Source organism: Vigna radiata, chromosome 9 (assembly GCF_000741045.1).
Source record: "Vigna radiata var. radiata cultivar VC1973A chromosome 9, Vradiata_ver6, whole genome shotgun sequence".
Taxonomy (NCBI): Eukaryota; Viridiplantae; Streptophyta; class Magnoliopsida; order Fabales; family Fabaceae; genus Vigna; species Vigna radiata.
In genome coordinates this window covers 6,079,201-6,104,650 of record NC_028359.1, presented here as the reverse complement: position 1 = coordinate 6,104,650, position 25,450 = coordinate 6,079,201, and the positions used below count along the sequence as shown (strand labels likewise).

The following is a 25,450-nucleotide window of genomic DNA, read 5'->3' as shown; positions in this document are numbered from 1 at the left end:
TAAATATATATTAAATGAATTTTCAGTTTATTGTAACATGTATTAATGTATAATAGATTCTTTTATCAATAAATATATAGTAAATCTATAATATAGAGTGTCATTCTTTTATAGATTATATAAATATTAAATTATGAATATATAATAGAAATAATAAGTGTAAAGTTAAGAATACTATCACAAAATTTTGTTATTATTAAAAATTGGATGGTTTAAAAGAAAATGAAAATAAGTATTACATAAATATATTGTTTTTAAAACAGAAAAAGGTTATAATATTGGGTTTCAAACCCATGTAAGATTTACAATCACAAAAGTTATATTGAACATTGAAAATGAGACTTAAAACAAAAATAAAAGAAATTACTAACACATGTTTTGAAAATTGTGAATTGTTTTGTTATTGAGAGAAGATTTATTAACATCAATGAGTTATGAGCAAAGCTATATAAAAGATCATATTATCACTTTCACTTCAAAACTTTAAGAAAATGAATATGTAAATATTCTTTCTTTAATGTTACTTAATTTTTTTATTTATATTAAATGTGAGATTATTAACCTAAACTAGCTTTTAAAACAATAGACAGTTAAATTAAAAAAACAATAACCACCAAGCAATGTTGAAACCAGCATAAAATATCCATTTACAATGCAATTCACAGGCTATCAATGTTAATATTCTAATTTATTATAATTACATAACCAAATCCACAACCTATTTATCCTATGATGACTACTAGATGGTTTGATTTCTTTCTCCTATCTTATGGCTGAATAATACCCTAAAATGAATGTAAAAGGCAAACCTTGTGAAGAAGGAATTTACAAGAGACTGCTTTGTTGATCCTGTTAACATCTTAGGCCTCATAATCCACTCTTTGGTTGGTTGATTTCTAGTTCTACTCAGCAGACATATCATTCACCTACTCAATATGGTAACCTAACATTCTTGTGTCACATTAATGAAAAATTAAACTCCAAAAATCCCACCACTTTCCTTTTTGCATCCATCAATCCCATATATACTCTTCTAAATACCTCTTGAAAATGAATCCTGACGAGTCAGTGCATAATTTCCACTTGAAGGTGGTGAAACTTCATCATCAACAATGTTTGCTTTTGAGCAAAGGAAGAAGAAAGAAGATGTGTATATTGTAGCATGCCAAAAGCTGTAGCCATTTTCAAAGAGCAGAACATGAGACTAGAGAGGACAGAGAAGACACAATGGAGAGGATATAGTAGTATAGTAATAATACCTGTGCCAAAACCAGTAGTTTGCACTTGTTTCAAGTGTCCAGCTTAATCCTGCCATGGCCAATGCAATGAAACCAACCACTATAAAACCCCAGCGAAACCGTCTCAAAAGTGTCTTCACCAAATTGCAGAACCATTGCTTCATAGTTTGCATGCTGCAGTGGAAAGTCATCTCTAAGAACATCTAAGTTTAAAGTAAAATATAAAACTGCAGTTTGGATTTAAGGTATCTCAGGATGTGATCATCCTCAAGCATGTCCAAGTTTAAAGTGAAAGATTTAAGGTATTTGTTGAAGGAACCGAGTTTAGTTCATCTTAAATCCCCACCGTCATGTTACAAAAAATGAACAAAAGAAAAAGATACTTAAAGGTTGAATTGACTGCTTTTTGAGCTTTCCAGCTTCAATGTGTATGACAAAAATCCCTACTACAAGACAAAACCAGGGACTGCATGCATAACCAGACTATCAATTCAATGAACAAGAAAACAGTGGTAATGTGCAGATTGGCAATTTACAAAAGGGTTTCATGAATACATGATAAAAATTATCGCACAGGGAAATCATGATTCCATCAGCCATAAAAGTTGCTATAACATAGGGGAACTCTACATTGGAAATCAATACATGAACATAAAATACTACAAAAAAAGTGCACAAATTGACCATCTACGTTGTCTGGAAAATGCCATGGTCAACAAAATTTACTAAGCACGGAGACCTTACCTTTGAAGGAAACTTAGTGATAATCCAGATGAAAAGGAGAGGGACCTATATCTTTTTGAGATTTCAATCAACCATGCAACAAGAAGACCAAGAGCTCCAATCACAATGACAAGAATAATATTGGAAGACCTGCACAATTCAGTGTAGATACATGTTAAACATCTTTGCCAGCATATATACAAAGCTGTTATCCACTAGTTCAATTTACCTAGTTGCCTTAGTTGCAGCCAAGAGGGCAGTGAGGATAGCAACAGCTGTGTGGATTGCCCTCTTATATACTTCATCAATGGTTGCCAGGTATACAAAAGTGCTAACCACAGCCATGAAAGAGAGCCAGAAATCCATGAACTGAAATGTTGAAATATCAAGTCACTATAAATGCCAAGATAAACAAGTATATTCATTGTTGAGTTGTATTACAGATCCCAACAACATAAACAATCCAATTAAGAATGAGAATCTTATTTAGAATCTCTCTGTATCCCATCTCAGACTCTTAGTAACATCTTAAGTTTTCAAAGCTCTTTTCATTTTAAGATACAGTAAGACAGAGCAGTAACCTGTAAAACATTATAGTTCAATGCACACCAGGTGCCAACATCACATGCGTGATATATCCCACTAGCGATTCCACTGGATGTGAATAAAATCCATTCCGCAAATGCCTGCAAATACGAAATTACATGTTCCTTTGTTAACACAATCTATTTAACAAGTTAATTTATTTTGTTAGAAATGTATATATCAAGTACTTCTTGGGAATCTAAATCATTTTTCTCCTTCTCATTGAGTTAAATATCTAGAATTATTTATCCTCTACACTAAATCAATATATAATTATAAATAGTTCCATCAATTTCCACATGCAGGTAGATCAATCATGATACAACAAAATAGTTTAGAGGAAAAATAGATGACAAAGGAACAAAACTTGCCTTTTCCCTAAGGGACCAATAGGCAGGAAGTATGGCTGCAGCGTTTGATCCAATGAGAAAAATGGATTGCAGTATATGCCCTACGACAAAAACCAGATTAAAGAACAAAAACCAAGACGTCCTAACAGCAAATCCATATCCATATCCATATATTCAACAAACCATAGCAAAAAACAGTAGAGCGTTCTTCTTTCTATCCTTTTACATCTAGACTGAAATTGCTGCAATAAACTCAACTCGAACTCACTATGTATATCCACTTTACTCGGCATATTGCCAGCAAAAGAATACATACATTGATATTGGTTGCAAAAAATCAATGTATATAGCATCTCATGGAAAAAAAAAAATAAACCAAAACGAAAGTTAACAAGAATGTGTATAAATGTATGTTAAGTATGTATATATATGTGTGTGTCAGTCAATCTATTTATCTATATACATAAATATTCCCGATATACATACATTTGTAAATATCTATCTATCTACATATACATATATGTGTGGGTGTGTATGTAAACCATTTAGTACGGGTTTTCGCTGAATGCCAACATTTAGAACTATTTTTGAGTAAAATAGTGCCTATGAAATCAGATGATAATAATAACACAACAAAAGAGGGGACGTAGGTAAGATAATATGTATTGACTTGGACGATGATACATGTAACAGAACAACTAATTATCAATTTCTAAAATTAATACTCACCTTTGTGTGATACAATTTCAATGCTACAGTCAAAGCCACCATGGTTTCGATCACAGGAGCAGAAGCTGAGGCAAGGTAAACAATAAAAATGGTAATTTTCTTTACAAAGTTGAGCAACAGATACAAATAAAATAATCTGGAAGTTTGTAACTTAGTATCTGACAATTTTACAAAAAACGGCTCTGTCAATACCAAATATTCCCATGGTTCCTTTCTGAAATGTTTAAAAGATAACAACTAAAATGTAAACAAATTTGATAAATTTAAAACATGAGAAGGGCTTAATGTAAACCTGAACGATGTCAATCCACTGGCATCAAAAGAATATCTACAGTCTCCATTAAAGGAACATTGTTTTGGGCATCCTTCAAGTGAAACAGACATAGATGTTTGCGCTTTCATAGAATCAGTACTGGTATAAAGATGCCTTAGACCTAAACCCCAAGTTCCTTCTCTAGCATAAATAATGTAAAAATCAATCTTGTCATCACTTGAATCATATAGCATGAAAAACATGGACTGGTCACTCTTCCTTGTCCTGTTAGCATAATAATAGTCCCAGTTATCAAGAGAAGGCAAACCACCAAATCTAGCATAGACTTCATAACTGATCTTCACATCTGCTGATAATCGTATGTGAATGTTCCTTCCAGCTGCACCACGGGGAATGTCCAAAGTAAAATAAGTCCAAATGTCATCATTTCTTCTCTCATTTGATGACTTTTTTAAAAGTGGCTCAAGAGGAAAATTGGCAGAAGACGCTCCTTCACCACCAGCCACAGGTAAGAAATATGATTCAAAGGGAATTGGACCTCCTCTCCTTAGAACTGTCTGCAGACAACAATTCTTATTTTGTCAATAACTTATTTCAGAGGAGAAATATCTTTAAGCAACAAGATATAAAACTAATTCTACCAGGGTGTCATTTGGCTTAAAATCCTGGGAAATTCTTCAACATTCCTATTGGATATAATATTTAGTGAAAACAATATTTTAATTCTTGTACTAGGAAACTTAATGTGCTGACCAATCCATATATTACAGCATTGCAGATAAAGTAGTTCTGTACTGAAAACAAGTTCATCTACCCTAGGAAAGAAATCAACAAGTCCTATAAGAGATAAGCACCAGGCATGTGCTGACTATAAGCACGTTTCTATTTCTGCAAATTATAAACATCTGATTGGATTTTGAACTGTACAGTTCAGATGGTAGCTCAATCTTTTCTTTGTCACTGGAAAGCTTATGTTTGTATATAATTTATTTTATTTATTTTATTCTATTCTTTATATTTGTTATAGCTAATATTTTTCTTAACCATCAAGATAAGTCTACATTACATGTGATCATATCCCCATAACCCAAAACACAAGTCTGTTCTTCTATAAATATCGCACTAACATAGTTTAGAGTGAACCTTTTCATTCAAAACAGAGCACCATCTCAAATGAATATAGAGATAGAGATGCATCTAGCAATCCATACTACCTGAAGTGTGTAGCTGTCCATTGTGCAATTTGGTCCCGCTCTTCCAAGTGCACACTGATGTACTTGTGATTCCATGGAGTAACAAACTTTTAAATTGCCATCCAAAGTCCCTCCAAACTTTTTTGAAACATTAACCGGTACTATACTAATGTACAAACGTCCAATCAGTGGATAACGGATAATCAAAGGGGCCTTATTTAAATCACCGGAATAATCATGCAAAGTTTCTGAAGGAATTGCACCATGGCGAACAAAACCCATTAAACTGACATCATTTGCACTAGAAGTGTTATTTGAAGTTGTAGTATTGAATTTGACATTTGCTACCGTAATGGTCAATTCTTCTGCCATATTTGTTACATCCAGAGAGTAAAGTTCTGGTACACCTTCCTGTGCACAAAATGTATCTACATTACTTTTACAGGTCACCACATTTTTCATCAGTGGCTTCGTCACTGTAGCCTTCACGGAATTATAGGCATCAGATACTGTGCATGAAAGTGGATAGACTGTACTGTTACATAGCTCCCCTTTCATCATTGAATTTGAGCATGCTTCCACACTTATATTGGCACTGAATGAGTATGCTGAGCCACGGATAATCTGTAGAGGTAGAGAAATAACTGTTATTCTTCTATGTCTTTATTGCACAAGGAACTTGGCTCAGAGATTAAATTAAGCGAAATGAAAAGGAATTTTTGCTTTGAGACGAGATACAAAGATAAAGGCAGAAATCAGTACAAGGTTGTGTACAATCTGACATTCTGGATAGATATTTACTAGATACACATGTTGTACAAGACCATAACTATCTATAGAAATCTACTCTCTTGGCTTTAGAACCCACTTGGTACATTGAAGTTTAATTTCTTTCACTAGCTCTACAAGAAATAAATGGGGTACCGTGTATTATTTTTGGGTGGAATTATCATGATTTAAGAGCAGTAGTTAGCACATAATCGTTGTATAAGAATTTCAGTAGATATAAAAATTTTAACATTACAATTTAGAATAAAGAGAAATAATTTCCACAACGCACAATCAAAATCAGGACTAAAAAGAATTCTATGAACAGCGATTCTTGAAGCTAGTAACTGCATCAACATACTAGCAGCTCTTCTAGCATAAAAATATGCAAATGACAGCACTGAAAGGATAACAAATGGTTGCAACACATGCTGAAAAATAGTAGAAATATTCAGTTTTCTGTGATAAAAGTAACATTTGGGCAATAAGCCATACCATCCTCGATTGTGTTCTTGCAGCTCCAATTCCGTTGAAAAGACCAATATACCATGCACCTGGAGATATCTGAGAAATAAATGATATTATGACCATAAGAAAAATAGCTTGTGATATAATCCTCCCTATTATTAATTCAGGAATTTTAATACTAAGGCAGATACAACTAAGTCAGCATAGATCTCAAAGTAAAGAGCATTGTGCTTAGAGAAGCAATAAAGATATTGCAAAGAACAAAAAGAAGACTTATTTATTATAATACCTGTTCGTTTGTCAATTTCATAGTGATGTTTTTCTCCATAGGAAAACACTGCTCGTTGTCAAGACCATTTATTCCTGATGAAAAAAGGATAGACGAAAAGTCATTATGGAATGCTAATACGCATGACAATTTAAAAAATGTAATCCTTTTCTTCATTAAGAAATAATCAGAGAAGAAGAGGAAGAAGAAATAAGTGATCAATTCCTGTCACGGTGCTTCAAAAGAAAGTGAAACACTAAGAAATGAACAAACATTATACGTCCATGAGTTTGGCATTCATCCATTACACTATAGCCAAGAGAAACCACCATTGTAGGGTATGTAAAATTACGGGAAGAAATATAAATATATACTAATGAATCAAAAGAATATTCTATAGAATAGAAACTATAATGGTTGTTTGATAAATGGTGGGAATTTAGTATGGCTCCAAAGTTCTATCTTGATGAATAAAAGTTTCTACAAGTCCACAATAAGCATAAAACAAAGTTCAAGATATCATATATGTGCTTAGATATTAAGTTCAAAAACCAATTCAATTAACTGGAGGGGGAGGGGGGCTTCTACCTATGACAGCCGAATCCTTCAGAGATATGTTTAAAGCATCTGGCAGAGGAGGGCTGCCATCTCTAAAGCATATGATCGGCAGTGAGCTTTTTGGAATCCTTTCAACTCTTGAAACATCCTAAAAACAAAGTAATTACGAACCAATGAGGAGCCAAAATAAGTCAAAGCTCTGTAATTAGCAAAACAAAAAACAAAGCAATTTAAATAGATAATAATTTGAATGAATGAATAAATAAATAAATAAATAAATAGGGAGATAAAATTAAGAAGATATATGATAACCAATTAGGAGTTTATCAGGCATTGTATTGTTAATACTAACTGATACACTAGACGAGGCATTATAACACAAAAGTAATATCGACATAGAAAAATATGAGAGCAATATAATCTGAAGGAACCAAATTTTCACAGTCAAAAGACATCAATATAGAATGCTATTCTAAAGTGCCCCGATCTAGAAAGTATAATAGAGACATTACTTACAAGGTCTACATCTGAGTTCAATGCTAAGGACACTGCAGAAAACCATGGTGGTATGTCAACTGAAACATGAAGATACAAAATCAGAACAATTACCAAAAATTCTTTCAACCCATAACAATATGTAGACTGGGGATAACTGACTAAGTTAATAAAAAACAACAAAAAACAAAAAAGAGGAAAGAGAAATTGTTGCCATGCTAATTCACCTATACCCTTCAAAATTCAGTTCCCTTCCGACCCATAAAAGACCATAAGGTGAAATGCATCACGAGGAACAAAAAGCAGAAGAATTGAAGCAAATAAAGAAAAGGGTCGCCATTACCAACCTCTGATGTAGCGCATATCAAAGGGTCCGAGAGTAGTCTGAGGGTAGCTAAAGCTGGAAACAGTGAAGACATCATCAGTGACTCCAACCAATTCATCGTTAGCGGAGCTGAGGCCAAGAGAACAACAAAAAAGAAACAACACACTGAGAATAATCGTGTTGAGTTGACACCAAAGAATCGAATTCAAAGGCATTTTTTTTTTTGTTTTTGTTTTTGTTTTTTGGTTTTTTTGGTAAATTCAAGGTTGTTCTGAGACCATGAAGACGCAGGGCAGTGACGAAGAATGAATGAATAATGTATTAGTAAGACTAATTTAATTAATAAGAAAATAATAATGATATAAAATAGGTCAACGAAGTTTGTTTGTGGGTCAATATAAAATAAATCAGTTATTAATAATCAGTTACTCTCTTCTTAATTTTCGTATGACTTTTAAGATTTTTAGGAAATATTAACAACCTGATAAGTTTTAACGTTACTTATTTTACTTTTCATTTATATATCATATAATATATACATATATTAAAAAGATATAGTTAATTTTATGTAAGTTTTTTTATGATGAAAACTGAAAACATAATTTTTCAAAAAATACAATAGTTAAAAAGAAAAGGAGTGCAGCTAACGTTTTATTTATAGAATATATGATTTAAGAGAGAGAAAGATGGGGAAAATAAACTTATATTTAAAGATAAATTATTATAATTTATTTGACAAAATTAGTTAATAAAACACTTATTTACTTTTAATTTACGAATATAGCACACATGTAATATTTTTAAATTTAACAAATTTCTTAAATTAATTTTATTATAAAATTTAGAAAATATTTAATTTATTTTAATATATGTTATTATTTTAATTATTATTATGAAAATTATAATAGTAATAATAAAACTAAAAATAAATATAAATATAATAATATTAATGTAAAATTTGATATAATATAATATATCCTTCTCATCGATTCGTAAACCGTTTAAATAGTTTTTAAAAACCTTTTAATCTTTCACTAGTTTTTTAAAATTGTTAAAACGTGTTAAATATATTTTTGTAAAAGTGATTAAAGAAGAAAATCAGAATTCTCTTTTTGGAAAACCGAATTTCAACATATTTTTCTGTGAAAATTTTTGAAATAAGAAGTAAGTATTCAATTTCTCGAAAACTGAATTTTGAACTTTTATAAACTCGTGTTATCCATGTAAATATTAGTTATGGTGTGTCATCTTGGCAAATTAAAAATAAAACTATGTTATGTAAGAATAAAATCCACTTGATAACATAAAATAATTAGTAAAAAAAATAACAAAAAATTTAACTATATTTTATATAAAAAAATTATATTTTTAAGTAAAAATATTATTATAGAATTACAATTTTAATTTTTTTTTAAATAGTTTTTGTAAAACTTTTTAGTTTATTTATTTCTTTTTTTCAAAGTTGCATGAGCTTTTATTCATTTGAACATATAGTCTTATCTAAATGAATTGATATAAGGAATATTAAATAAATTCAATTTTTATTTATTTTTGGAATTCCATTTTGGTTTTTAATTTAAACTACTTTCATATTGAATTTGTTTTTTTTACAATGTTTTTCACATAAGATTACATGATAAAATATTAGTTATCGCAATTTATAATATTATTTTTTTTTAATTTGAATTACATAAACAGTAAAAGATGATTTAATGAATACTAAAAATAGTATAATAATTAAATAGTTTTATAAAATTAATAAATAATAATAAACAAATAAAAATAAAATAATGCATCAAAATATAAAAATTAATAATAGAATAAAACTAAATAGATTGAAATAATAGGTAGCTTATAAACTATAAACTTCTAAAATAAATTATCTTGATGTACTTATTAGGCAATTTTATCTTAGTTAAATTAGTATAGAAACTAGTTAATTAAAGCAGATAGTTTATTGATGATAAATTTATTGATTTAATAATATCTATTTATTTTAAAAGCTATATTATTATGACTTTATTAATATTAAGTTGTTTTACATCATTAATCAATGACCATTAAGTTTATTAAAAACATTTAAGATAATTAAACTATTTTTGGTAGGATATTACGATTATTAAGAGAGATTCATTGCAAAGATGAAAAATATGATAATATATCAATTATATAATCAATTATAGAAGTTGATTATTTTTGCAGCTTTGTGGAATAACCTATGTTTGCGATATCTTCAAGAAATATCTCTTTAAGGGAAAAATATTTTTATTTAATCTAACTTTTATATCTAGCTAAATAAATAGAGAGAGGAAAAATATATTTACATCAAACCAAAATTATTTATTTGTCTTTTTTTTTGGTTAAATATGTTTTTAGTCCCTATACTTTAGAACGATTTTGGTTTTAGTCCTTTTTTCAAACTATGGTAAATTTAATCCTTCAACTTTAGAAAACTCTGGTTTTAGTCCTTTTTACCAATTTTTTTTAATTTTATTTGTTGTTTCAAACGCGTTTCTCAGTTAACATTAAAGCAAAAGTGTGTCAAACAGTGTAAACAATCCAAATGCTACAATGAAACGTGCCTGAAACAAAAAATAAAGTTAAAAAAATTTGGTAAAAAGGACTAAAACCAAAGTTTTCTAAAGTTGAAGACTAAATTGTACCATAGTTTGAAAAGGGACTAAAACTAAAATCACCCCAAATTACAGGACTAAAAACATATTTAACTTTTTTTTTTATAATAATTTTCAACCACCATAGCAGCCTCAGGAATACAGATATGAAGGGTCGGAATTTTAAACTATGGTCAGAAGAATATTCATGTTAAAGTTTGTTTATTTTTCTTTTTATTATTTTATCAAATACAATAATACTAATGTCTTTGACTTGACTGGTAAACGAAAGACATCGCATATTCAATCATTACGCGCTGGTAAGAGCGTGTGACACACTACAAATCATATTCCAAAATTGAAGCCAACATAGGTACAAAGTAAAATAATAAGAATACTATTGTTTAGTCATTTTTAGAAAACGTGTAGATGATAATTATGATATAAATAAGCAAATCAGTAAAAGATAAGTTAAAACATTTTTTTAACATATATCAAAAATTTTGAAAAAATATCTCTGTTTTATGTTTAGTTCAAGTGTTAAATGAAAATTGAAAACTATGGAGAAAAGTGTCTTTCTTGGAAATTATAAAATATAATAGAAATATATTTATCATAAGTTTTGTTTGTTATGTAAGAATAAGTTAAGGACTATATTTTTAAATTAAAATATAAATTAAGAAAACTATGTGAAACAACTTTTAATTTATACAATGTGCCAAAATTTAAATTTCTGCAATGAAGTTTCCAAAGTAGAGAATTAAATTTGGCAATAGGTAGTATAATTTAAGTTTGTAAAAATTGAAATATATTTTATATATCTTAAGTAATTTATCATATTAAAAGAGTAAATTGTAATTTTAGTTCTCCTTCAATTTTTTATATAAAATTTTAGTGGAAATTTAAGAAAGATAGAAGTTTCATATTTATTATAATAAAATATAAATAAATATTAAAAATATTATATATAATCAATTATTTTATTTTTAGATATTATAGAGATTATATATAATAACCTATGCTTTTTATGTATGGATTATATATAGTTATTATGATTTTTATGTTTTGATATTACATATATACAGTTAGTATTTCTTTTTAGATGATACGTTTTTTATTCAACGAATTATTTTATTTATTTTTTAATAAGGTATTAGAATTAATTTTTTCACATTTATTCTAATAACTTTCGTGTTTTTTTTTATAAATGTTATGGATGAAAATGTTAACATTTTATAGTCAACTTCTCTTAGTAGTATGATTGTGTCTGCTTTATATGCTAGTCTTTTTTTTATGATTCGTTTTTTTTTTAATTTTTTAGTAATATTTTTGTTTAGAGGTAAATGGATTATTGATTTTGATGTCAATACTTATATATAATCAGTTATATGATTTTTAGATATTATATATAATTACTTCTGCTTTTTATGTTTTGATATTATATATATAGTTATAATTTCTTTTTAGATGATACGTTTTGATTCAAACAAATATTTTATTTATTTTTATTAATAAAGTATTATAATTAATTTTTTCACATTTGTTCTAATAATTTGTGTTTTTTTTATGAATGTTATGGATGAAAATTTAACATTTTATGGTCGACTTCTCTTAGTAATATTTCATTAGTAATATGATTATATCTACTTTATATACTAGTTTATTGTTCGGTTTTTTCTATTTTTTTTAGTAATATTTTGTTCAAAGGCAAATGGACTATTGATTTAGATGTCAATAATTATGTATATTTTCAATCTTATAACTAATAAAACTTTTAAGTTACCCAATCAATATGCTATTCATGTGTTGTTCAAATTTCTTAGTATTTGATAGTTTTTTTATGTATCTTGAATCAATTTTAGTTTCTTGTTTGTGGATTCCTTATTCATCTATGATGAATTGTTAATTCTTTTTTTCAAAATTCATTTTTTTCATTATAAGGTGTTTCACTCCAATCAAATTATCTATCATAATTTGAACGAAGGAGTGTATATATTTCTCCTTCAACTTTTTCATAAAATAACTATAATTTTTCGAAGTATAAATATCACTTTTTAAAATATTGATTATTGTAAGAATGTTTTCTCATTTAAGATTTGGATGTGTTAGATAAAGTCTTTTGATTTTTTGGTAATGACTATTTTACATATTTTTTTTTACTTTTAATTATCAAATTTATTCTCTTACTAAGTTTAGAAGATTATTATTCACTTTACTAAAATGTTAGAAATATAGGAGAGATTGATCATGTTTTGGTAAAATTAAGAGAGAAGTGAATTAGTTTTTTAATAAAGATTATATATTTAAAAAATTTCTCTTTTAAAATATGATTTCTCAATAAGAATTATTCTTTTAATTACTAACAAGTAAATAAATAGTATAGGGAATGAGAGATTTACACAAATAATTTTATATTAGATCAAATGACTCTACGTCTACTTGTTAATCTTTCAATTAATCAATCACTAAATATTATAGGTTTAAAAAACACCTGATACAATAGATTAAAATCAAATTCCTTGAATTACACAAGGAATGAAACACCGATTTTCAATCATAGAAATGATGAGCAAAAATAGCAACACTAAATCACTCAATAACACACTTAGTGAAAATTACGCTCTATCCACACTAGGCTTTTTCAAAGCCTCTTTTCACGGATATAAAAATTTTCTTTAGTCATCACAGCTCTAAACTTATGAATGAAAAGTTGTTTTTGATATTAGGTTTAGCCAAAATATATAAACTCTATTTTGAAAATTAAGTCAAGAAACTAAAGAGTCAAGTCGCAACTACGGTTGATAATTGATTATTTCAAGTTTATTTCAAGAGATAATCGATTATCACAAAAAAAAATTATAAAACCATTTTCTTGATGTGATAATCATATTACCATAAGTGAATAATCGATTATCACTCAGACTTTTCTAAAAATATAAATTCATTAGAATAATCAATTATCGCATAACGTTTTTGAAACATATAAAATCTCAATGATCTTTTTGCAAGGTTGTTTTGTGACTCTCTAAATTAAGTCCTACACAAAATTTGTTTACAATATGACTTATTACAAAAGCTTATTTCCATACATACTAAAATAGAAGTTTTCCAATACCTTTATCATTTTAAGTTCTTGAACTTGTTTTTATCATTATCAATTTTTTTATCTTTATCATCTTCTCTTTTGCCAACATGTGTCTCAATCATTATTTGATATTTTACATTGTGACATTTAGGGATCTTATGGTAAACCTACTTACGATGATAAATGATTTTACCTAACCTTGCTAGATGATTGTAGTCATTTTACTTTGATGTTTTTCTCACTCATAAGTTTAAAGTTGGCAATATTATAAAACATCTCTTTTTTCAAATGGTTGAATCTTAGTTTAGGATCAAGATTAAGTGTTTTGAGTCTAACAATACAAAACAACTTGTTCCTACTATTTTTCCAGTAGAACAAAGAACCCTCCATCAATTTTCTTATGTTGACAAACCTAAACAAAACCTAGTAGTTGAGAAAAAAATATCAACATCTATTGAATATGGTTGGAGCTTTGTGTTTTCAATCCAAGTGGTCAATTCAATTATAAGGGATTGTTTTTCCACTGCTGTTTTTCTAATTAACAACATTCCCTTTCCAGTACTACAACAGAAATCATCTTATTAGGTTCTATATAGATCCAAACTTGATTATGAATCATTGAAAGCTTCTGGATGTTTGGCTTATGCATCAAATTTGTACTCTTCCATAAAATGTTGACTCGTTGTGCCATTTCATCCATTTTTGTTGGATATCCTAGAGGCTACAACAGAACATTTTTTCTTTCAAGAATGTAAATTCTTCTAATAGTTCTTCCTTTTTCATTGATTATATAATGATTTATTTTCCCATTATTTACGATTTCCCCTTAAAATATTTATGTTGTCTATTACTCTAGTGATCCCATGATGCATCTAATGGTTTTGAATTTTCTATTCGAAAATCATGTAGGTATCAAATAAACCATCTTATTTATCTAATTATGTGAGCTTTAGCACTTTAAACCTTTATCCCATTCAAAAAAATTATTCTTTGGACATATTCGATCTCAACTACAAAACCTTCGTTAATCAAATCTTCACCACCTATGAGCCTCAATTTTATAATCAAGCAATTCTTTACCTTGAATGGAGAAATGTCATGGCTCAACAAATTAAGGCTTTAGAAGATAATGTCAATTGGTCTTTAGTCCTTTCACCAAAAGACAAAGATTTCTTAAGGTGAAAACAAGTTTTTTAAATTGAAATACAATGTTGATGGCTTAGTTGGCAACAAAGTTTGGTTGACCGTCAAAGGCTATAGACAATAGGCTAAAATTGGTTTCTCGTATACTTTCTCATTAGTTGTCGTTGCTACAAAAAATTGGAGCCTACAATAGTTAAATATCAACAATGTATTCTTAAATGGTGATTTATTTATGAAGTATAATGAATATTTCTCAAGGGCTACAAAACAAGAACAACATGATTAACTTGTTGAATAAATGTAAATATATGGATTGAGACAAATTTTGAGACAATGGTTTTACACAGTCTAAAAATGGTTATTCTCTATTTACTCATAGTTTTGGTTCTCCATCGATCTTTGAGGTGGTTTATGTGGACAATATCATCCTAGCAGCCTTGATTCTTCTTATGTTGATAAGGTACAATTAACACGACTCTTTTTTCTTTGAGTAAAGATTCCTAGTTCTCATAGACACTTTTTTAGGCTTATAAATTGTCAAATCCAACAAGGGTATCACTTTAAGTGAGAGAAAATATATTTTACCTTTACTTGATGATACTGGTTTTTAGGTAGCAAACCATATATATTATCTATGGATTACACTTTAGAATTTAGCCTCAATGATGGTAACCCTATTAAGGATCTCTTTGTGTATAGAAGATTAATTGGAAGACTTATGTACTTGGTCATTTCAAATGTCACTTTTTGATTAATCACATATTTAGTTGTGGACCATCATCTGTTACAGTACTTGAATTCGCTCTTAGTCAAAGTCCCTTTTTCATAGTCAACAACAAACTTATCTTTCAACATGTGCTTATGTAAATTGTGTAGTTATTTAGATACCAAAAAAAATCAACTATTAGCTTTTGTATTTTTTGTGATGATTCTCTAATTTTATAGAAGTATGTCAAATAAGCTATTATTTTCAAATCTTTAACAAACTCATAATGTGTTTTATCTTTCATGGCAAAGTAATTTGACTATAATAGTTACTCTAGCATTTTGAGTTTCAATTGAAATAACTATTCTATTTTGTGATGTCAAATTCACCACTTTGATTCTAATCTCTCTCTCATAACGGAAATCCAAACATATTTAATTTTCATTTATGTTAGAATTAAACGTTAAATAATTAATATATCCATAAACACTTTTCTTACTACAACATTTAATTGATTCATTGAGAAATTGGGAATCACCAATATTTTTCTCCAACTTGAAGGATATTAGAATAAAATATAATTAGAAACTATACATATTATATATAATATTATATCATATATTACACTGTATATTATATTATATATAATATTCAATTATCTAATTTTTAAATATTTTATATATTATAAATATCATATATATATATATATATATATATATATATATATATATATGTTTGTGTGTATGGTGTTTTTTTTCTTTTTAATTTTACCTTCTTAATTATTATTTTTAAATTTAAATCATTATTAAGTTTCAGTTTTTAAATTCAACTTATCTATTTTTTATCATTTTAGTAAGTAATTTTTCAAATTTAAATAATTATAATTATTTACACAATATTACGTATAATATTTTTATTTCAACATACTTAACATTTACTTTTTCTATAATTATATATATTTTATTTTTTCAATTTTATCATTTTATTTACTACTTTTAAAATATAAATAATTTATAAATATTTAAAAAATACATAAACTTGTATTTAAGCTAGGATATATAATCTAAATTCATCATTCTTTTAAGATAAAAAAATTAGTCGAATCAAATTTAAAAAATAAATAAATTTTAAAAGATAAATGAGCCAATTATATATAAACAAAATGATAAAAGATTAATTGTGTTTATTCATATAACAGTTTTTGTCCGCTGTGTCTGGTATGTGTCGTGCTGTGTCATCTCCCTCCTTCTACCCTAAATAAACCCTACGCCCACTTTCATTCTCTTTCTTCTGTTTCTCTCTATTTCCCCTTCTCAATCTTTCGTTGCTTTCAACCTTCTTAAACGTAAGTATACATATGTATGATTTTCAATGTTTTCTTCGTTATTAATTGGGTACTTCTCTCTGTTATTGCAATGTAACCATTGTACAACTGTTTTTTTTTTTAATGAAATATTTATCATTTTTTCTTATCATTTGTCATGTATGGTTTGTCTAACTGTTCTTTAGCTAAACTGCGTGTTTCTATCACATCTACTGTATTTATTCATTAAGCTTTATTGAACATTGGTTTTGTTTTTGATGTTTAGTTTAGGAAATAGAGGTTTGTCTAGGTTTTGGAAGATACTTTTCAGTGTGTTTGAGAAGCCCTTTGTTGGGGGAGTTCGCACTTTCCAAAGCATGAACCCAAAACTTTGCATCGTTCATGTTGAATGGATATTCACGTAATTGCAATTGATACTCAATCTGTCTTTTAGTAGGATCTTCAGGCATTGTTTTTATCTGACTAAGCTTAAGCTTCCTTCAACGTTGCCATTTCGTTTCTACACTTCTTGTTTGTGAAAGATGCCTCGGACAACCACTCTGGAGTGTTCCGGTTGCCCTCCTCTACGCGCTTTGACATTTGACTCACTTGGTCTCATCAAAGGTGTTGCCTTTTTCAAATGCCCTTTTCTAATTGTGCCACTTTCTTTTTCTCATCTTTTTTGGTTTGGCTTGTGTTTTTAGTTTTGGAGGTCCGTGATAAGCAACGGGGAGTTCCCCAGGTGGTAGAGAGATGGGGCGACCCTGAATCATCCAAATGTGTGATGGCTGTTTCAATGATTGATCGCAACTCTCAACCTGTATGCATTGAGAAAATGTTTTTTTTTTTTTTTTTCTGTTCTGATCATGTTTATTGTTTGAGTTCTTATTTGTGTCTATGTCGTGTCTTCTAATCTAGATGACAAATTGGGAAATGTAAACTAAGATTCATATACTCGTTGACTGTTGAATTTAGTGGGAGTTGGGGGTGAAATATAGAGAGAGAGAACGAGAGAGAGAGAGAGAGAGAGAACGAGAGAGAGAGAGAGAGAGAGAGAGAGAGAGAGGGCGATAGGAGTAAATCACCGTATTGATAATGTGTTATGTAGTACATGTGTTATGCAGAACAACATTCTCTCTCTAATTGAGGATTATTTCTCAGGAAAATGTTAATGGGTGTGACTTCATAAATCCTGAAATACTAATTCTGTGATGACTAATTGTTTTGTAACAAGTGTTTCATGAACTCATTTAACATGCAATGCATGAATTTAACGTTAGCCTAATATAATATCATTCAAACAGTATTCATTATGTTGGTCATTCCACATTGACTATTGACTAGAGATATGACCAAATTTTGTTTTTGGAGTCTCAACTGCCAATTCACCGGCTTCAGGCATTCTCATTGTTATAACATTTATCTTTGCTTTTTTTGCACTCAACTGCCCCGCATTCACCACCCAATTACCAAGTAAAAGTATTGTGGTATTCTATCTGTTTGGTAGGAGATTTACCTTTTAGATTAAAGAAATGAAACCGAAAAATACAACTCTCATTTTTCACCCTATCCTTTCTTGTATTGCAGTTGTTAGCTGTAGCAAGGAAAAACAATGAGGTAAGTTGTTTCAAGCCTATACTTCTATTGTTTGTTCTGGAAAAAAAGTTTTGTTTTAAATGTTAGTTATTAAACATTTAGTGCTTTGCTCTATATATTCATTCTACAGATTGAAGTTTTGAGCCCTGTGAATGGAGACATTCAGACCACAATTTCGGAAGCGAGTGGTCTAGATGTTCGATGCGAAGAGAATAACATTGCTGGTTTGCATTTATTTGGAAAACAAAACTCAGAATTAGATTCCAGGTATATAAATACTTGCTGTTTGAAGTTTGTTTGAATTTGTCTTTTATTCTTGTCCGTAATGTACATATCAACTTCTGTGCTCAATTTTGTTGAAGTCTTGATGGACAATGGCAAAAGTGCTATTCCTGTATGAGTAATTGAATTGTTTTTGCAGTATCTGATGTGATTGGGCATAAATAACAGAGCATATGTTATACTTCTGTAGTTTGTTTAGATTTCTGTGGATTTAGATTTAACATATAATCCAATAGCTGTTAAGAATTTTAGGAATATTAATCTTTTTATTATGGGTTTTGGAATAGTGCTAATGCTCAAGGCTTACGAGGAGAGAAAGGAGAGGGGAGGGGGAGGAGACTAGTGTGTACTAGTGTGAAGGCCAAGCATATAAATGAACTTTGAAAAGATCTTCTTGTTTTTTGGTTTTGCACCTTGACAAATGCTTTATGAATCCTTTATATATTGACATGATGTTTATTCATTCATTAATATAGTTTGTGTATTTTGGATGATTGCATGACTAGATTATCAGAAAAAATACTTGTAGTCTAAGTATTTAGCTTTCTTATTTCCAAATAGAAATGTTTACTCTAGGAAAAATAAGGATAGAACCTAGGAATCAACTGGCCTGCCCCTGTTAGTCAGGCCTTGTTAGTTAAGGGTATAGCCTTTGGTGGTACAACTGTTCAGTTAATTGGTTAGGTTGCTATAAACAGAACAAGAGAATGTCATAGGAACTTAGTATCTTATATTTGAAGAAAATAAGAAAATGTTTTATGTATACTACGGTTAACCTGCATAACTTTGAAGGTCTGCTTCTCCAGTTCCTAAAGGCTTCAAGGTTCTCACAAATGGCTGAGATTTCCCCTCTTAGGCAACATGACTCGATTCTTTAATGGACAATTGCCTAACTATTTATGTAACTAAGTAATGGATATCTACCTTAACACTGAAGGCATTGGTTAGTTGATCAATTTGTTTTGGGTTTGGATTTCAGACATTAGAATTCCTTGGGAAACTTAATTCTTACCCTGGATACTTGACAGAGTTGGAGGAGGGGATCCAATTCAGTATTTCCATAAGTATATATAAGTAAATCTAGTTTCAATGTACATGCACTTGTTATTTCATGTTTGAAATGCATTAATTTCTCGCATTATGCCCTTATGTATGTGTTATCATGTCTATGGGCTATCAGCAACTTGATTTTGTGTTTGTGTACTTCCTAAATCATTTCGATGTGGTGATTCTTTAGGTATTGTACTCTACTTACATGCACAACCAAAGGAAATGCTAGCATAAGGTCCATTGAACTTGCTGATTCTTCTACAGAATCTTCCTGTATTGACTCTCCAAAAACATGGAATGTATGCTCTGGTGGTAACATCTTGTGTTGCAAGGTGGACAGACACGAGAACTTTGCTTTATTTGGAGGGTGAGTTTATTTTTCGTAAACGTGGCAAATAAACTTACAAGTTCGGTTGAATACAAATGAGTATTAAACAGTTTGAATTCGACTTTGATAATGAAACCTTTTTGTTAATATAAAAGTGATGAACAAAATACCAGGCATGGTAACAAATGGGAACTGAAAAGATGAAAGGGTATTTAAATAAAGATTTGTTCTTTTTCGAAGATCAGTCAAAGTTATTCCCCTGAAATAAATGTTTTCAAAGAAATTTCTTTTTAAAAAAAAAAAAAAATCCTCTTCTACACTGGCACAGACCCAGAATAAATCTGCAGCTTATGGGCAAACCTACTACATGTAATAAATTCTGAGCAAATTCTTCATAATAGGTGACGTTTGACTCAACCAAATAGTAAAATCAAATAATCATTGCCTTGAGTTTGGTGTTATCCCTCCTATTTACTTTTGCTAAATGCAATCTATGGGCCATGTATAAACCTGGGTCTGAAAGATATGACCTCTTCACCTTTGTTTGTTTGTGGATGCTAATTTCAAGTAGCATTAAGGACGGCGAGCATCCAGTTACCTAAATTTGTATGGAATTGAAATTTTACGAGTTTAAGGAAGCCAACGAATCTTCAATAGCACCTTTTATTGTGGAAGGCTCAAAGTGAAAACCTTAAAGAAATACTCAACCTTACTGCAGAAGCATTAATTATAAAACATGAAAATGCGTACCTGTTAACATAATCCTTGAGCTGTTAACATATAAACAAATTGTCACCAAAACAGAACTGTTATCTCCTCATATTTTTGAGCTGAGAAATAATGAATAAGTACTTTGTCTGTAGGAAAGGTGTCGAAATTAACATTTGGGATATTAACAACCTCACTAAGATCTGGAACTCCAAACCTGTGAGTCATTACTTCAGCCCTTCTTTTCATCTTTGTTATTAATTATTAGCTCATCGTTCTCCAGTTTATCTAATACTGGTGCGCAGTATTTTCAGTGCTTGATTTTACAAATTCTTTTAACCAATGCAGCCACCTAAGGATAACCTTGGTATATTTACACCTACTTGGTTCACATCTGCCGCATTTCTTATGAAAGATGACCATCGAAAATTTGTTGCTGGCACCAACAGCCATCAGGTAATAATCTAATTAGTGGATTTGTCTCAAATTCTAAAATAAATGAAGAAATTTTATTTTCCATGTATAATAATCTATTAATGCATGCAGTAATCTTCTTTGATATCCTTGAAAAAGTTGTGCTAGATACTATATTTCACTGCAACTTTTCCTCTTTCATAACCTTTTCAATTCAGAAAGGGATAAATTCTTAGTTTTTGTTGTTTTTTCCTTCAACAGACTCAGTATAAGTTTTCTCATTACTCTTTATTTGCAACATTGGTCTTTTGAATAGGTCCGCCTTTATGACATATCTGCTCAGAGGAGGCCTGTTCTCTCTTTTGATTTTCGTGAGACACCAATCAAAGCACTGGCCGAGGATATAGATGGCCATTCAGTCTATGTAGGGAATGGATCTGGTGATATGGCTTCTTTTGACATACGCACAGGTATCCCAAAATGGAAAACTTATCATATATTTTGGGCACTATTTACTTGATCAACGTCTTGTTTTTTCTTTATATAAAATACTTTTTTCTTTTGGACAATGTTGTACATTAGTTATGTGTTCCCAACAATAACCTTATTTCTTAAGAAATGCACCATGCACTTCAAATAGTCGAGTTATACACTTTTATAGCAATTGATATTAACATGAAATTTGTGATTTCCAAATGTTGGGCAGTTAATTCATTGCTTTAACTTTTCCTACTTTAGTCCATAAAACAAAGGGCAACATTGCTTCATGCTTGTATTTACCTTTATCGAGACAATATTCAGTAAAAATTTAGTTTAGGTTAATGAGGTATCTATATCATGACCAGTGCTTATATTTTTGGGATTCAGTTTAGGCTTGTGAAGTTTCATTTTTATGCCTCGTGCAACCTCTATGCTGGTGATTGTTTCTTCCTTAATTAGGTTTCTGTTACGTGTTCCAAGAGAAGTGGTCCCTCAAAATGTGATCGCTTCTTTTGGCCGAGTGGGTAATATATTCACATTGCAACTACTATATAGACTCCTGGTTGTGAAATGGGGGCGGCTGCATTAACTTAGCTTCAGTTTGGTACAAACTTTGTTTTATTTTGCTTCTGTTGTCTTGGATAGCAACTATTGTAGAAAAGTGGCAGAAACTTGCCTTGTTAATTTGGCATCTGTGTAAAATCCTGTATAATAAGCCTTGTCAAGGAGATTAGATTTGATGGAGGCTAGCCTAATTGCTAGAGGCCCTAGGAGACTGAAAATCTACAGGTTAAATAATTAGTAAGGATTTAGAGGTCAATATTTTATCTACAGACACGTTTTGTTGCATGGAACTGACCTTAGTTGCTTAGCGTAGGAATGCTTGTTATTGCTGTTGTCATTTTTGTTGACTCTTTTTTAATGAGTATTATTTTAATTGTTTTTAACAAATAATTATCTTGCAGGAAAAATGCTGGGAGGTTTTTCTGGAAAATGCTCTGGAAGCATCAAATCCATAGTCAGACACCCTGAGCTACCTATTATAGCTTCATGTGGTGAGCGCTACTCTGTATTTTTCCTTAATATTGCATTTTCTTTTAATTATGGTGAAGCTTCTCTGTTGTAATGTTTGGATCCCTAAAATTTGTTTACTTGTTTCTAAAGTTGTTTTAGTTTTGGGGAACAAATTTATATCTTAAATATACTATCTACCTTTTAGTAGCTGCTGGATCACCTTTTCTCTGGATGAAAAGTGATTCATTGTTTCTTGGTCTGACAACAATATATTAAGTTTCTCTTATCAATTCAGTTTCCTGATCTTTCATTTCAGGACTGGACTGCTATTTACGCCTTTGGGATACAAAGACAAGGCAGCTTCTTTCTGCTGTAGGTTTTATACTCTATTTCTTTGTCCATGGCACCATGCTATATAGTTCTTGTTATTTGGATGTGTAGGTCTGGAAACTAAAATAGATTTATTGATGTGTCCATTTGAATTTCTAAACTATTTATTGGAATATAACGTGATCTTGTTATGAAGTCTATATAAACTAAAGCCCATTAACCTGTTTTAAGATTAAACATATATATTCTTATAAGGGTTGTGAGGGCTAGAGAAAAAGATGTTATATTGTGAAGAAACCCAGTTTTCTTGTGGCTTTGACATGGAAACCTGTCTACGCTTTAAACTAGGATCCTCAATGGTTGTTAGAATTGTTTGTACTTATTTTCTGCTTATAGTTGTAGGTATCTGTAAGTCTGTTGTTTTTTAAAGCAATTCTTTATTCATGTAGTCACAATCATTTATATAATTTCTTATCCGGTTGCAGGTTTTCCTGAAGCAACATGTTATGCACGTTCTTTTTGACTCCAAATTTGATGTTAAAGGTTAGTATTTCTCTTCTTTTTCAATATAGTGTTAGAAGATCTTCATTGAAAGGAACATAGAAGAAAGACATCGGATTTGAGTGTCTCTGGTTTTTTATTCCTGAAGCAGTCCACTCACTAGTGTCACACCTTAGCATTAGTTTGATAAACAGCAAAAGAATTGGTTAGGGGGATACAGATATTAGTATTCTCGGGATATAGTAAAATTATCAACTTGATATGAGAGTCCTGTATAATTTAGTCATAGGGAATGAAATGGATTTGTTGTTGAATATTAGAAACAGTGACACTGTCTAAAAACTCCCTTACTGTAGCATATGAAATATGCTTAAAATGGTAATGCTTTTAAATTTCGAATTAGTAAATATACAGTATTTTATATTGACTGTTGGATGTCATTCCTTCCCAAAAATGTCACCAAAAGTCTTGTAATTTTCTTTAATGCCTGATGTATCTGGATTAGTTTTCCTTGTCCTGAGTTGTGAAAACTTTTATATATTTTTTACCATGACCACTTCAGTGATTGTGGTCCATTACTTCTAGTTGATCTAATCTTTTGTAACAGATACATCCTCAGGAGTGGATTCTTCGCTTCCTAGCAAGGGAACAACTCAGACAGAGATACTTAGTGAGGAAGTTGAGGAGTTGCCCTTGAAAAGAAAAAAATCTTCCAGGAACAAAGTTGAAGATGGTAGTGAAAGAAAGAAAAAATCTAAACATAGTAAAGAGCGCAAGAAATCCGAAGGAAATGATGATGAGCGAAGGAAGTCAAAATTGAAGAAAAAAAGTAGTCGCTCAATTCCAGAGTTGTGATTTGGATGGACTAAGTTTAATGTGATACAAAGGTTTCAGTATTCTTTCTTTTGTTTTTCTTTGAGGTTTTTGTTACTTGTTCCATGTAGTTTATTCTTTAATGCTGTCAAAATTTTGTATTTAAAAGTTGCTGCTTCAAAATGCTCATACCATCATTTTATGGGTTTACATGAGCATCTGCAGCTTCAAGTGTATCAGTATCTATATTTCAAGACTCTGATCAGGTTTTCAAATATACTTTACCTTGGCATGGACCATGAAATTGGTGGTTACTTTCTATGTATTATTTTAGTTAATGATATATATATATATATATATATATATATATATATATATATATATATATATAATAAATTAAGTACTATCGAAATTCTCAATCTACTTAAAAATTTGACACTTGTACATTCTTTTGGTTATTTATTCATTTTACACCTAATTACTTCTCCAACGATCAAAATACTCTTACTACTTTTTTAGATATAGAAAATGCCACTAATAAAAACTTTTACTACCTTATTGTAAAAAATGCTATTCATGTTATTTAAGAAAATGCTACTGCTGAAATCCCTAATCTACCCCTACTTAAAAATATGACATCTATACATTCTTTTTAGCTATTTAGTTATTTTGCACCCAACTATTACTTGACTTATCAAAATACCATTATCACAAAATTGCCAAACATATTATATTACAATTTTTATTATCATTAATATTAATAATATTATTATATTTATAATAAGAAATATTATTATTATATTATTATCATTATTATTATGAATATTATTATAATAATAATAATTATTACTACTAATAATATTATTATTATCATATTTATAATCATTAGTTTTATTATTAAAATTACGAATATTAAATTATTTTTATTATTGTTATACTATATTATAATTACTAATATATTATTATTATTTTTATTATATTAGTAATAATAGTTATTATTAATATTACCATTATTATTATGAAAATTGTTATTATAAATATTACGATGATGATGATAATAATAATTATTAATATTATTATTTGTATTATTAAGATAATAATAATATTATCA

General features: G+C 29.4%; 2 protein-coding genes across 6 annotated transcripts; one reads left to right on the top strand and one right to left on the bottom strand.

Annotated features, from left to right (window-relative positions):
- Positions 1 to 616: 616 nt before the first annotated feature.
- Positions 617 to 8,296, bottom strand: LOC106772962. Its single transcript, XM_014659616.2, has 14 exons — positions 7,997 to 8,296; positions 7,671 to 7,729; positions 7,185 to 7,302; positions 6,618 to 6,691; positions 6,356 to 6,424; positions 5,114 to 5,716; positions 3,918 to 4,456; positions 3,626 to 3,690; positions 2,918 to 2,997; positions 2,543 to 2,647; positions 2,191 to 2,330; positions 1,983 to 2,111; positions 1,260 to 1,412; positions 617 to 1,172 (listed from the first exon to the last, which is right to left on the bottom strand). The coding sequence occupies exons 1-14, from the start codon at positions 8,187 to 8,189 to the stop codon at positions 1,034 to 1,036; spliced, it is 2,466 nt and encodes an 821-aa protein (XP_014515102.1). The 5' UTR covers positions 8,190 to 8,296; the 3' UTR covers positions 617 to 1,033.
- Positions 8,297 to 16,710: 8,414 nt separating this feature from the next.
- On the top strand, positions 16,711 to 24,653 carry LOC106773548 (WD repeat-containing protein 74). Of its 5 annotated transcripts, none has more exons than XM_014660238.2 (13): positions 16,711 to 16,865; positions 17,278 to 17,447; positions 17,528 to 17,643; positions 18,411 to 18,440; positions 18,550 to 18,686; positions 19,939 to 20,118; positions 20,943 to 21,006; positions 21,136 to 21,243; positions 21,518 to 21,671; positions 22,647 to 22,736; positions 23,012 to 23,067; positions 23,511 to 23,568; positions 24,134 to 24,653. In XM_014660238.2, exons 2-13 carry the CDS (start codon positions 17,366 to 17,368, stop codon positions 24,379 to 24,381), a joined length of 1,323 nt encoding a protein of 440 aa, XP_014515724.1. In that variant the 5' UTR covers positions 16,711 to 16,865; positions 17,278 to 17,365; the 3' UTR covers positions 24,382 to 24,653. The 5 variants fall into 5 exon arrangements, with proteins under 5 accessions (XP_014515724.1, XP_014515723.1, XP_014515725.1 ...); XM_014660239.2 differs by having other exon boundaries at positions 16,716 to 16,865; positions 17,290 to 17,447; XM_014660235.2 differs by having other exon boundaries at positions 16,717 to 16,865; positions 17,281 to 17,447.
- The last annotated feature ends 797 nt before the right edge of the window (positions 24,654 to 25,450 follow it).

Bases quoted from the DNA above. Each gene is read 5' to 3' on its own strand.
- LOC106772962 (XM_014659616.2), bottom strand. From the start codon at position 8,189: ATGCCTTTGAATTCGATTCTTTGGTGTCAACTCAACACGATTATTCTC. The intron at 7,303-7,670 runs GTAAGTAATGTC...CTTTGTTTTTAG, and splicing joins TGAACTCAGATGTAGACCTT to GATGTTTCAAGAGTTGAAAG. The intron at 2,648-2,917 runs GCAAGTTTTGTT...TCGTATTTGCAG, and splicing joins ATTGGTCCCTTAGGGAAAAG to GCATTTGCGGAATGGATTTT.
- LOC106773548 (XM_014660238.2), top strand. From the start codon at position 17,366: ATGCCTCGGACAACCACTCTGGAGTGTTCCGGTTGCCCTCCTCTACGC. The intron at 21,007-21,135 runs GTGAGTCATTAC...TAACCAATGCAG, and splicing joins AGATCTGGAACTCCAAACCT to CCACCTAAGGATAACCTTGG. The intron at 23,068-23,510 runs GTAGGTTTTATA...ATCCGGTTGCAG, and splicing joins CAAGGCAGCTTCTTTCTGCT to GTTTTCCTGAAGCAACATGT.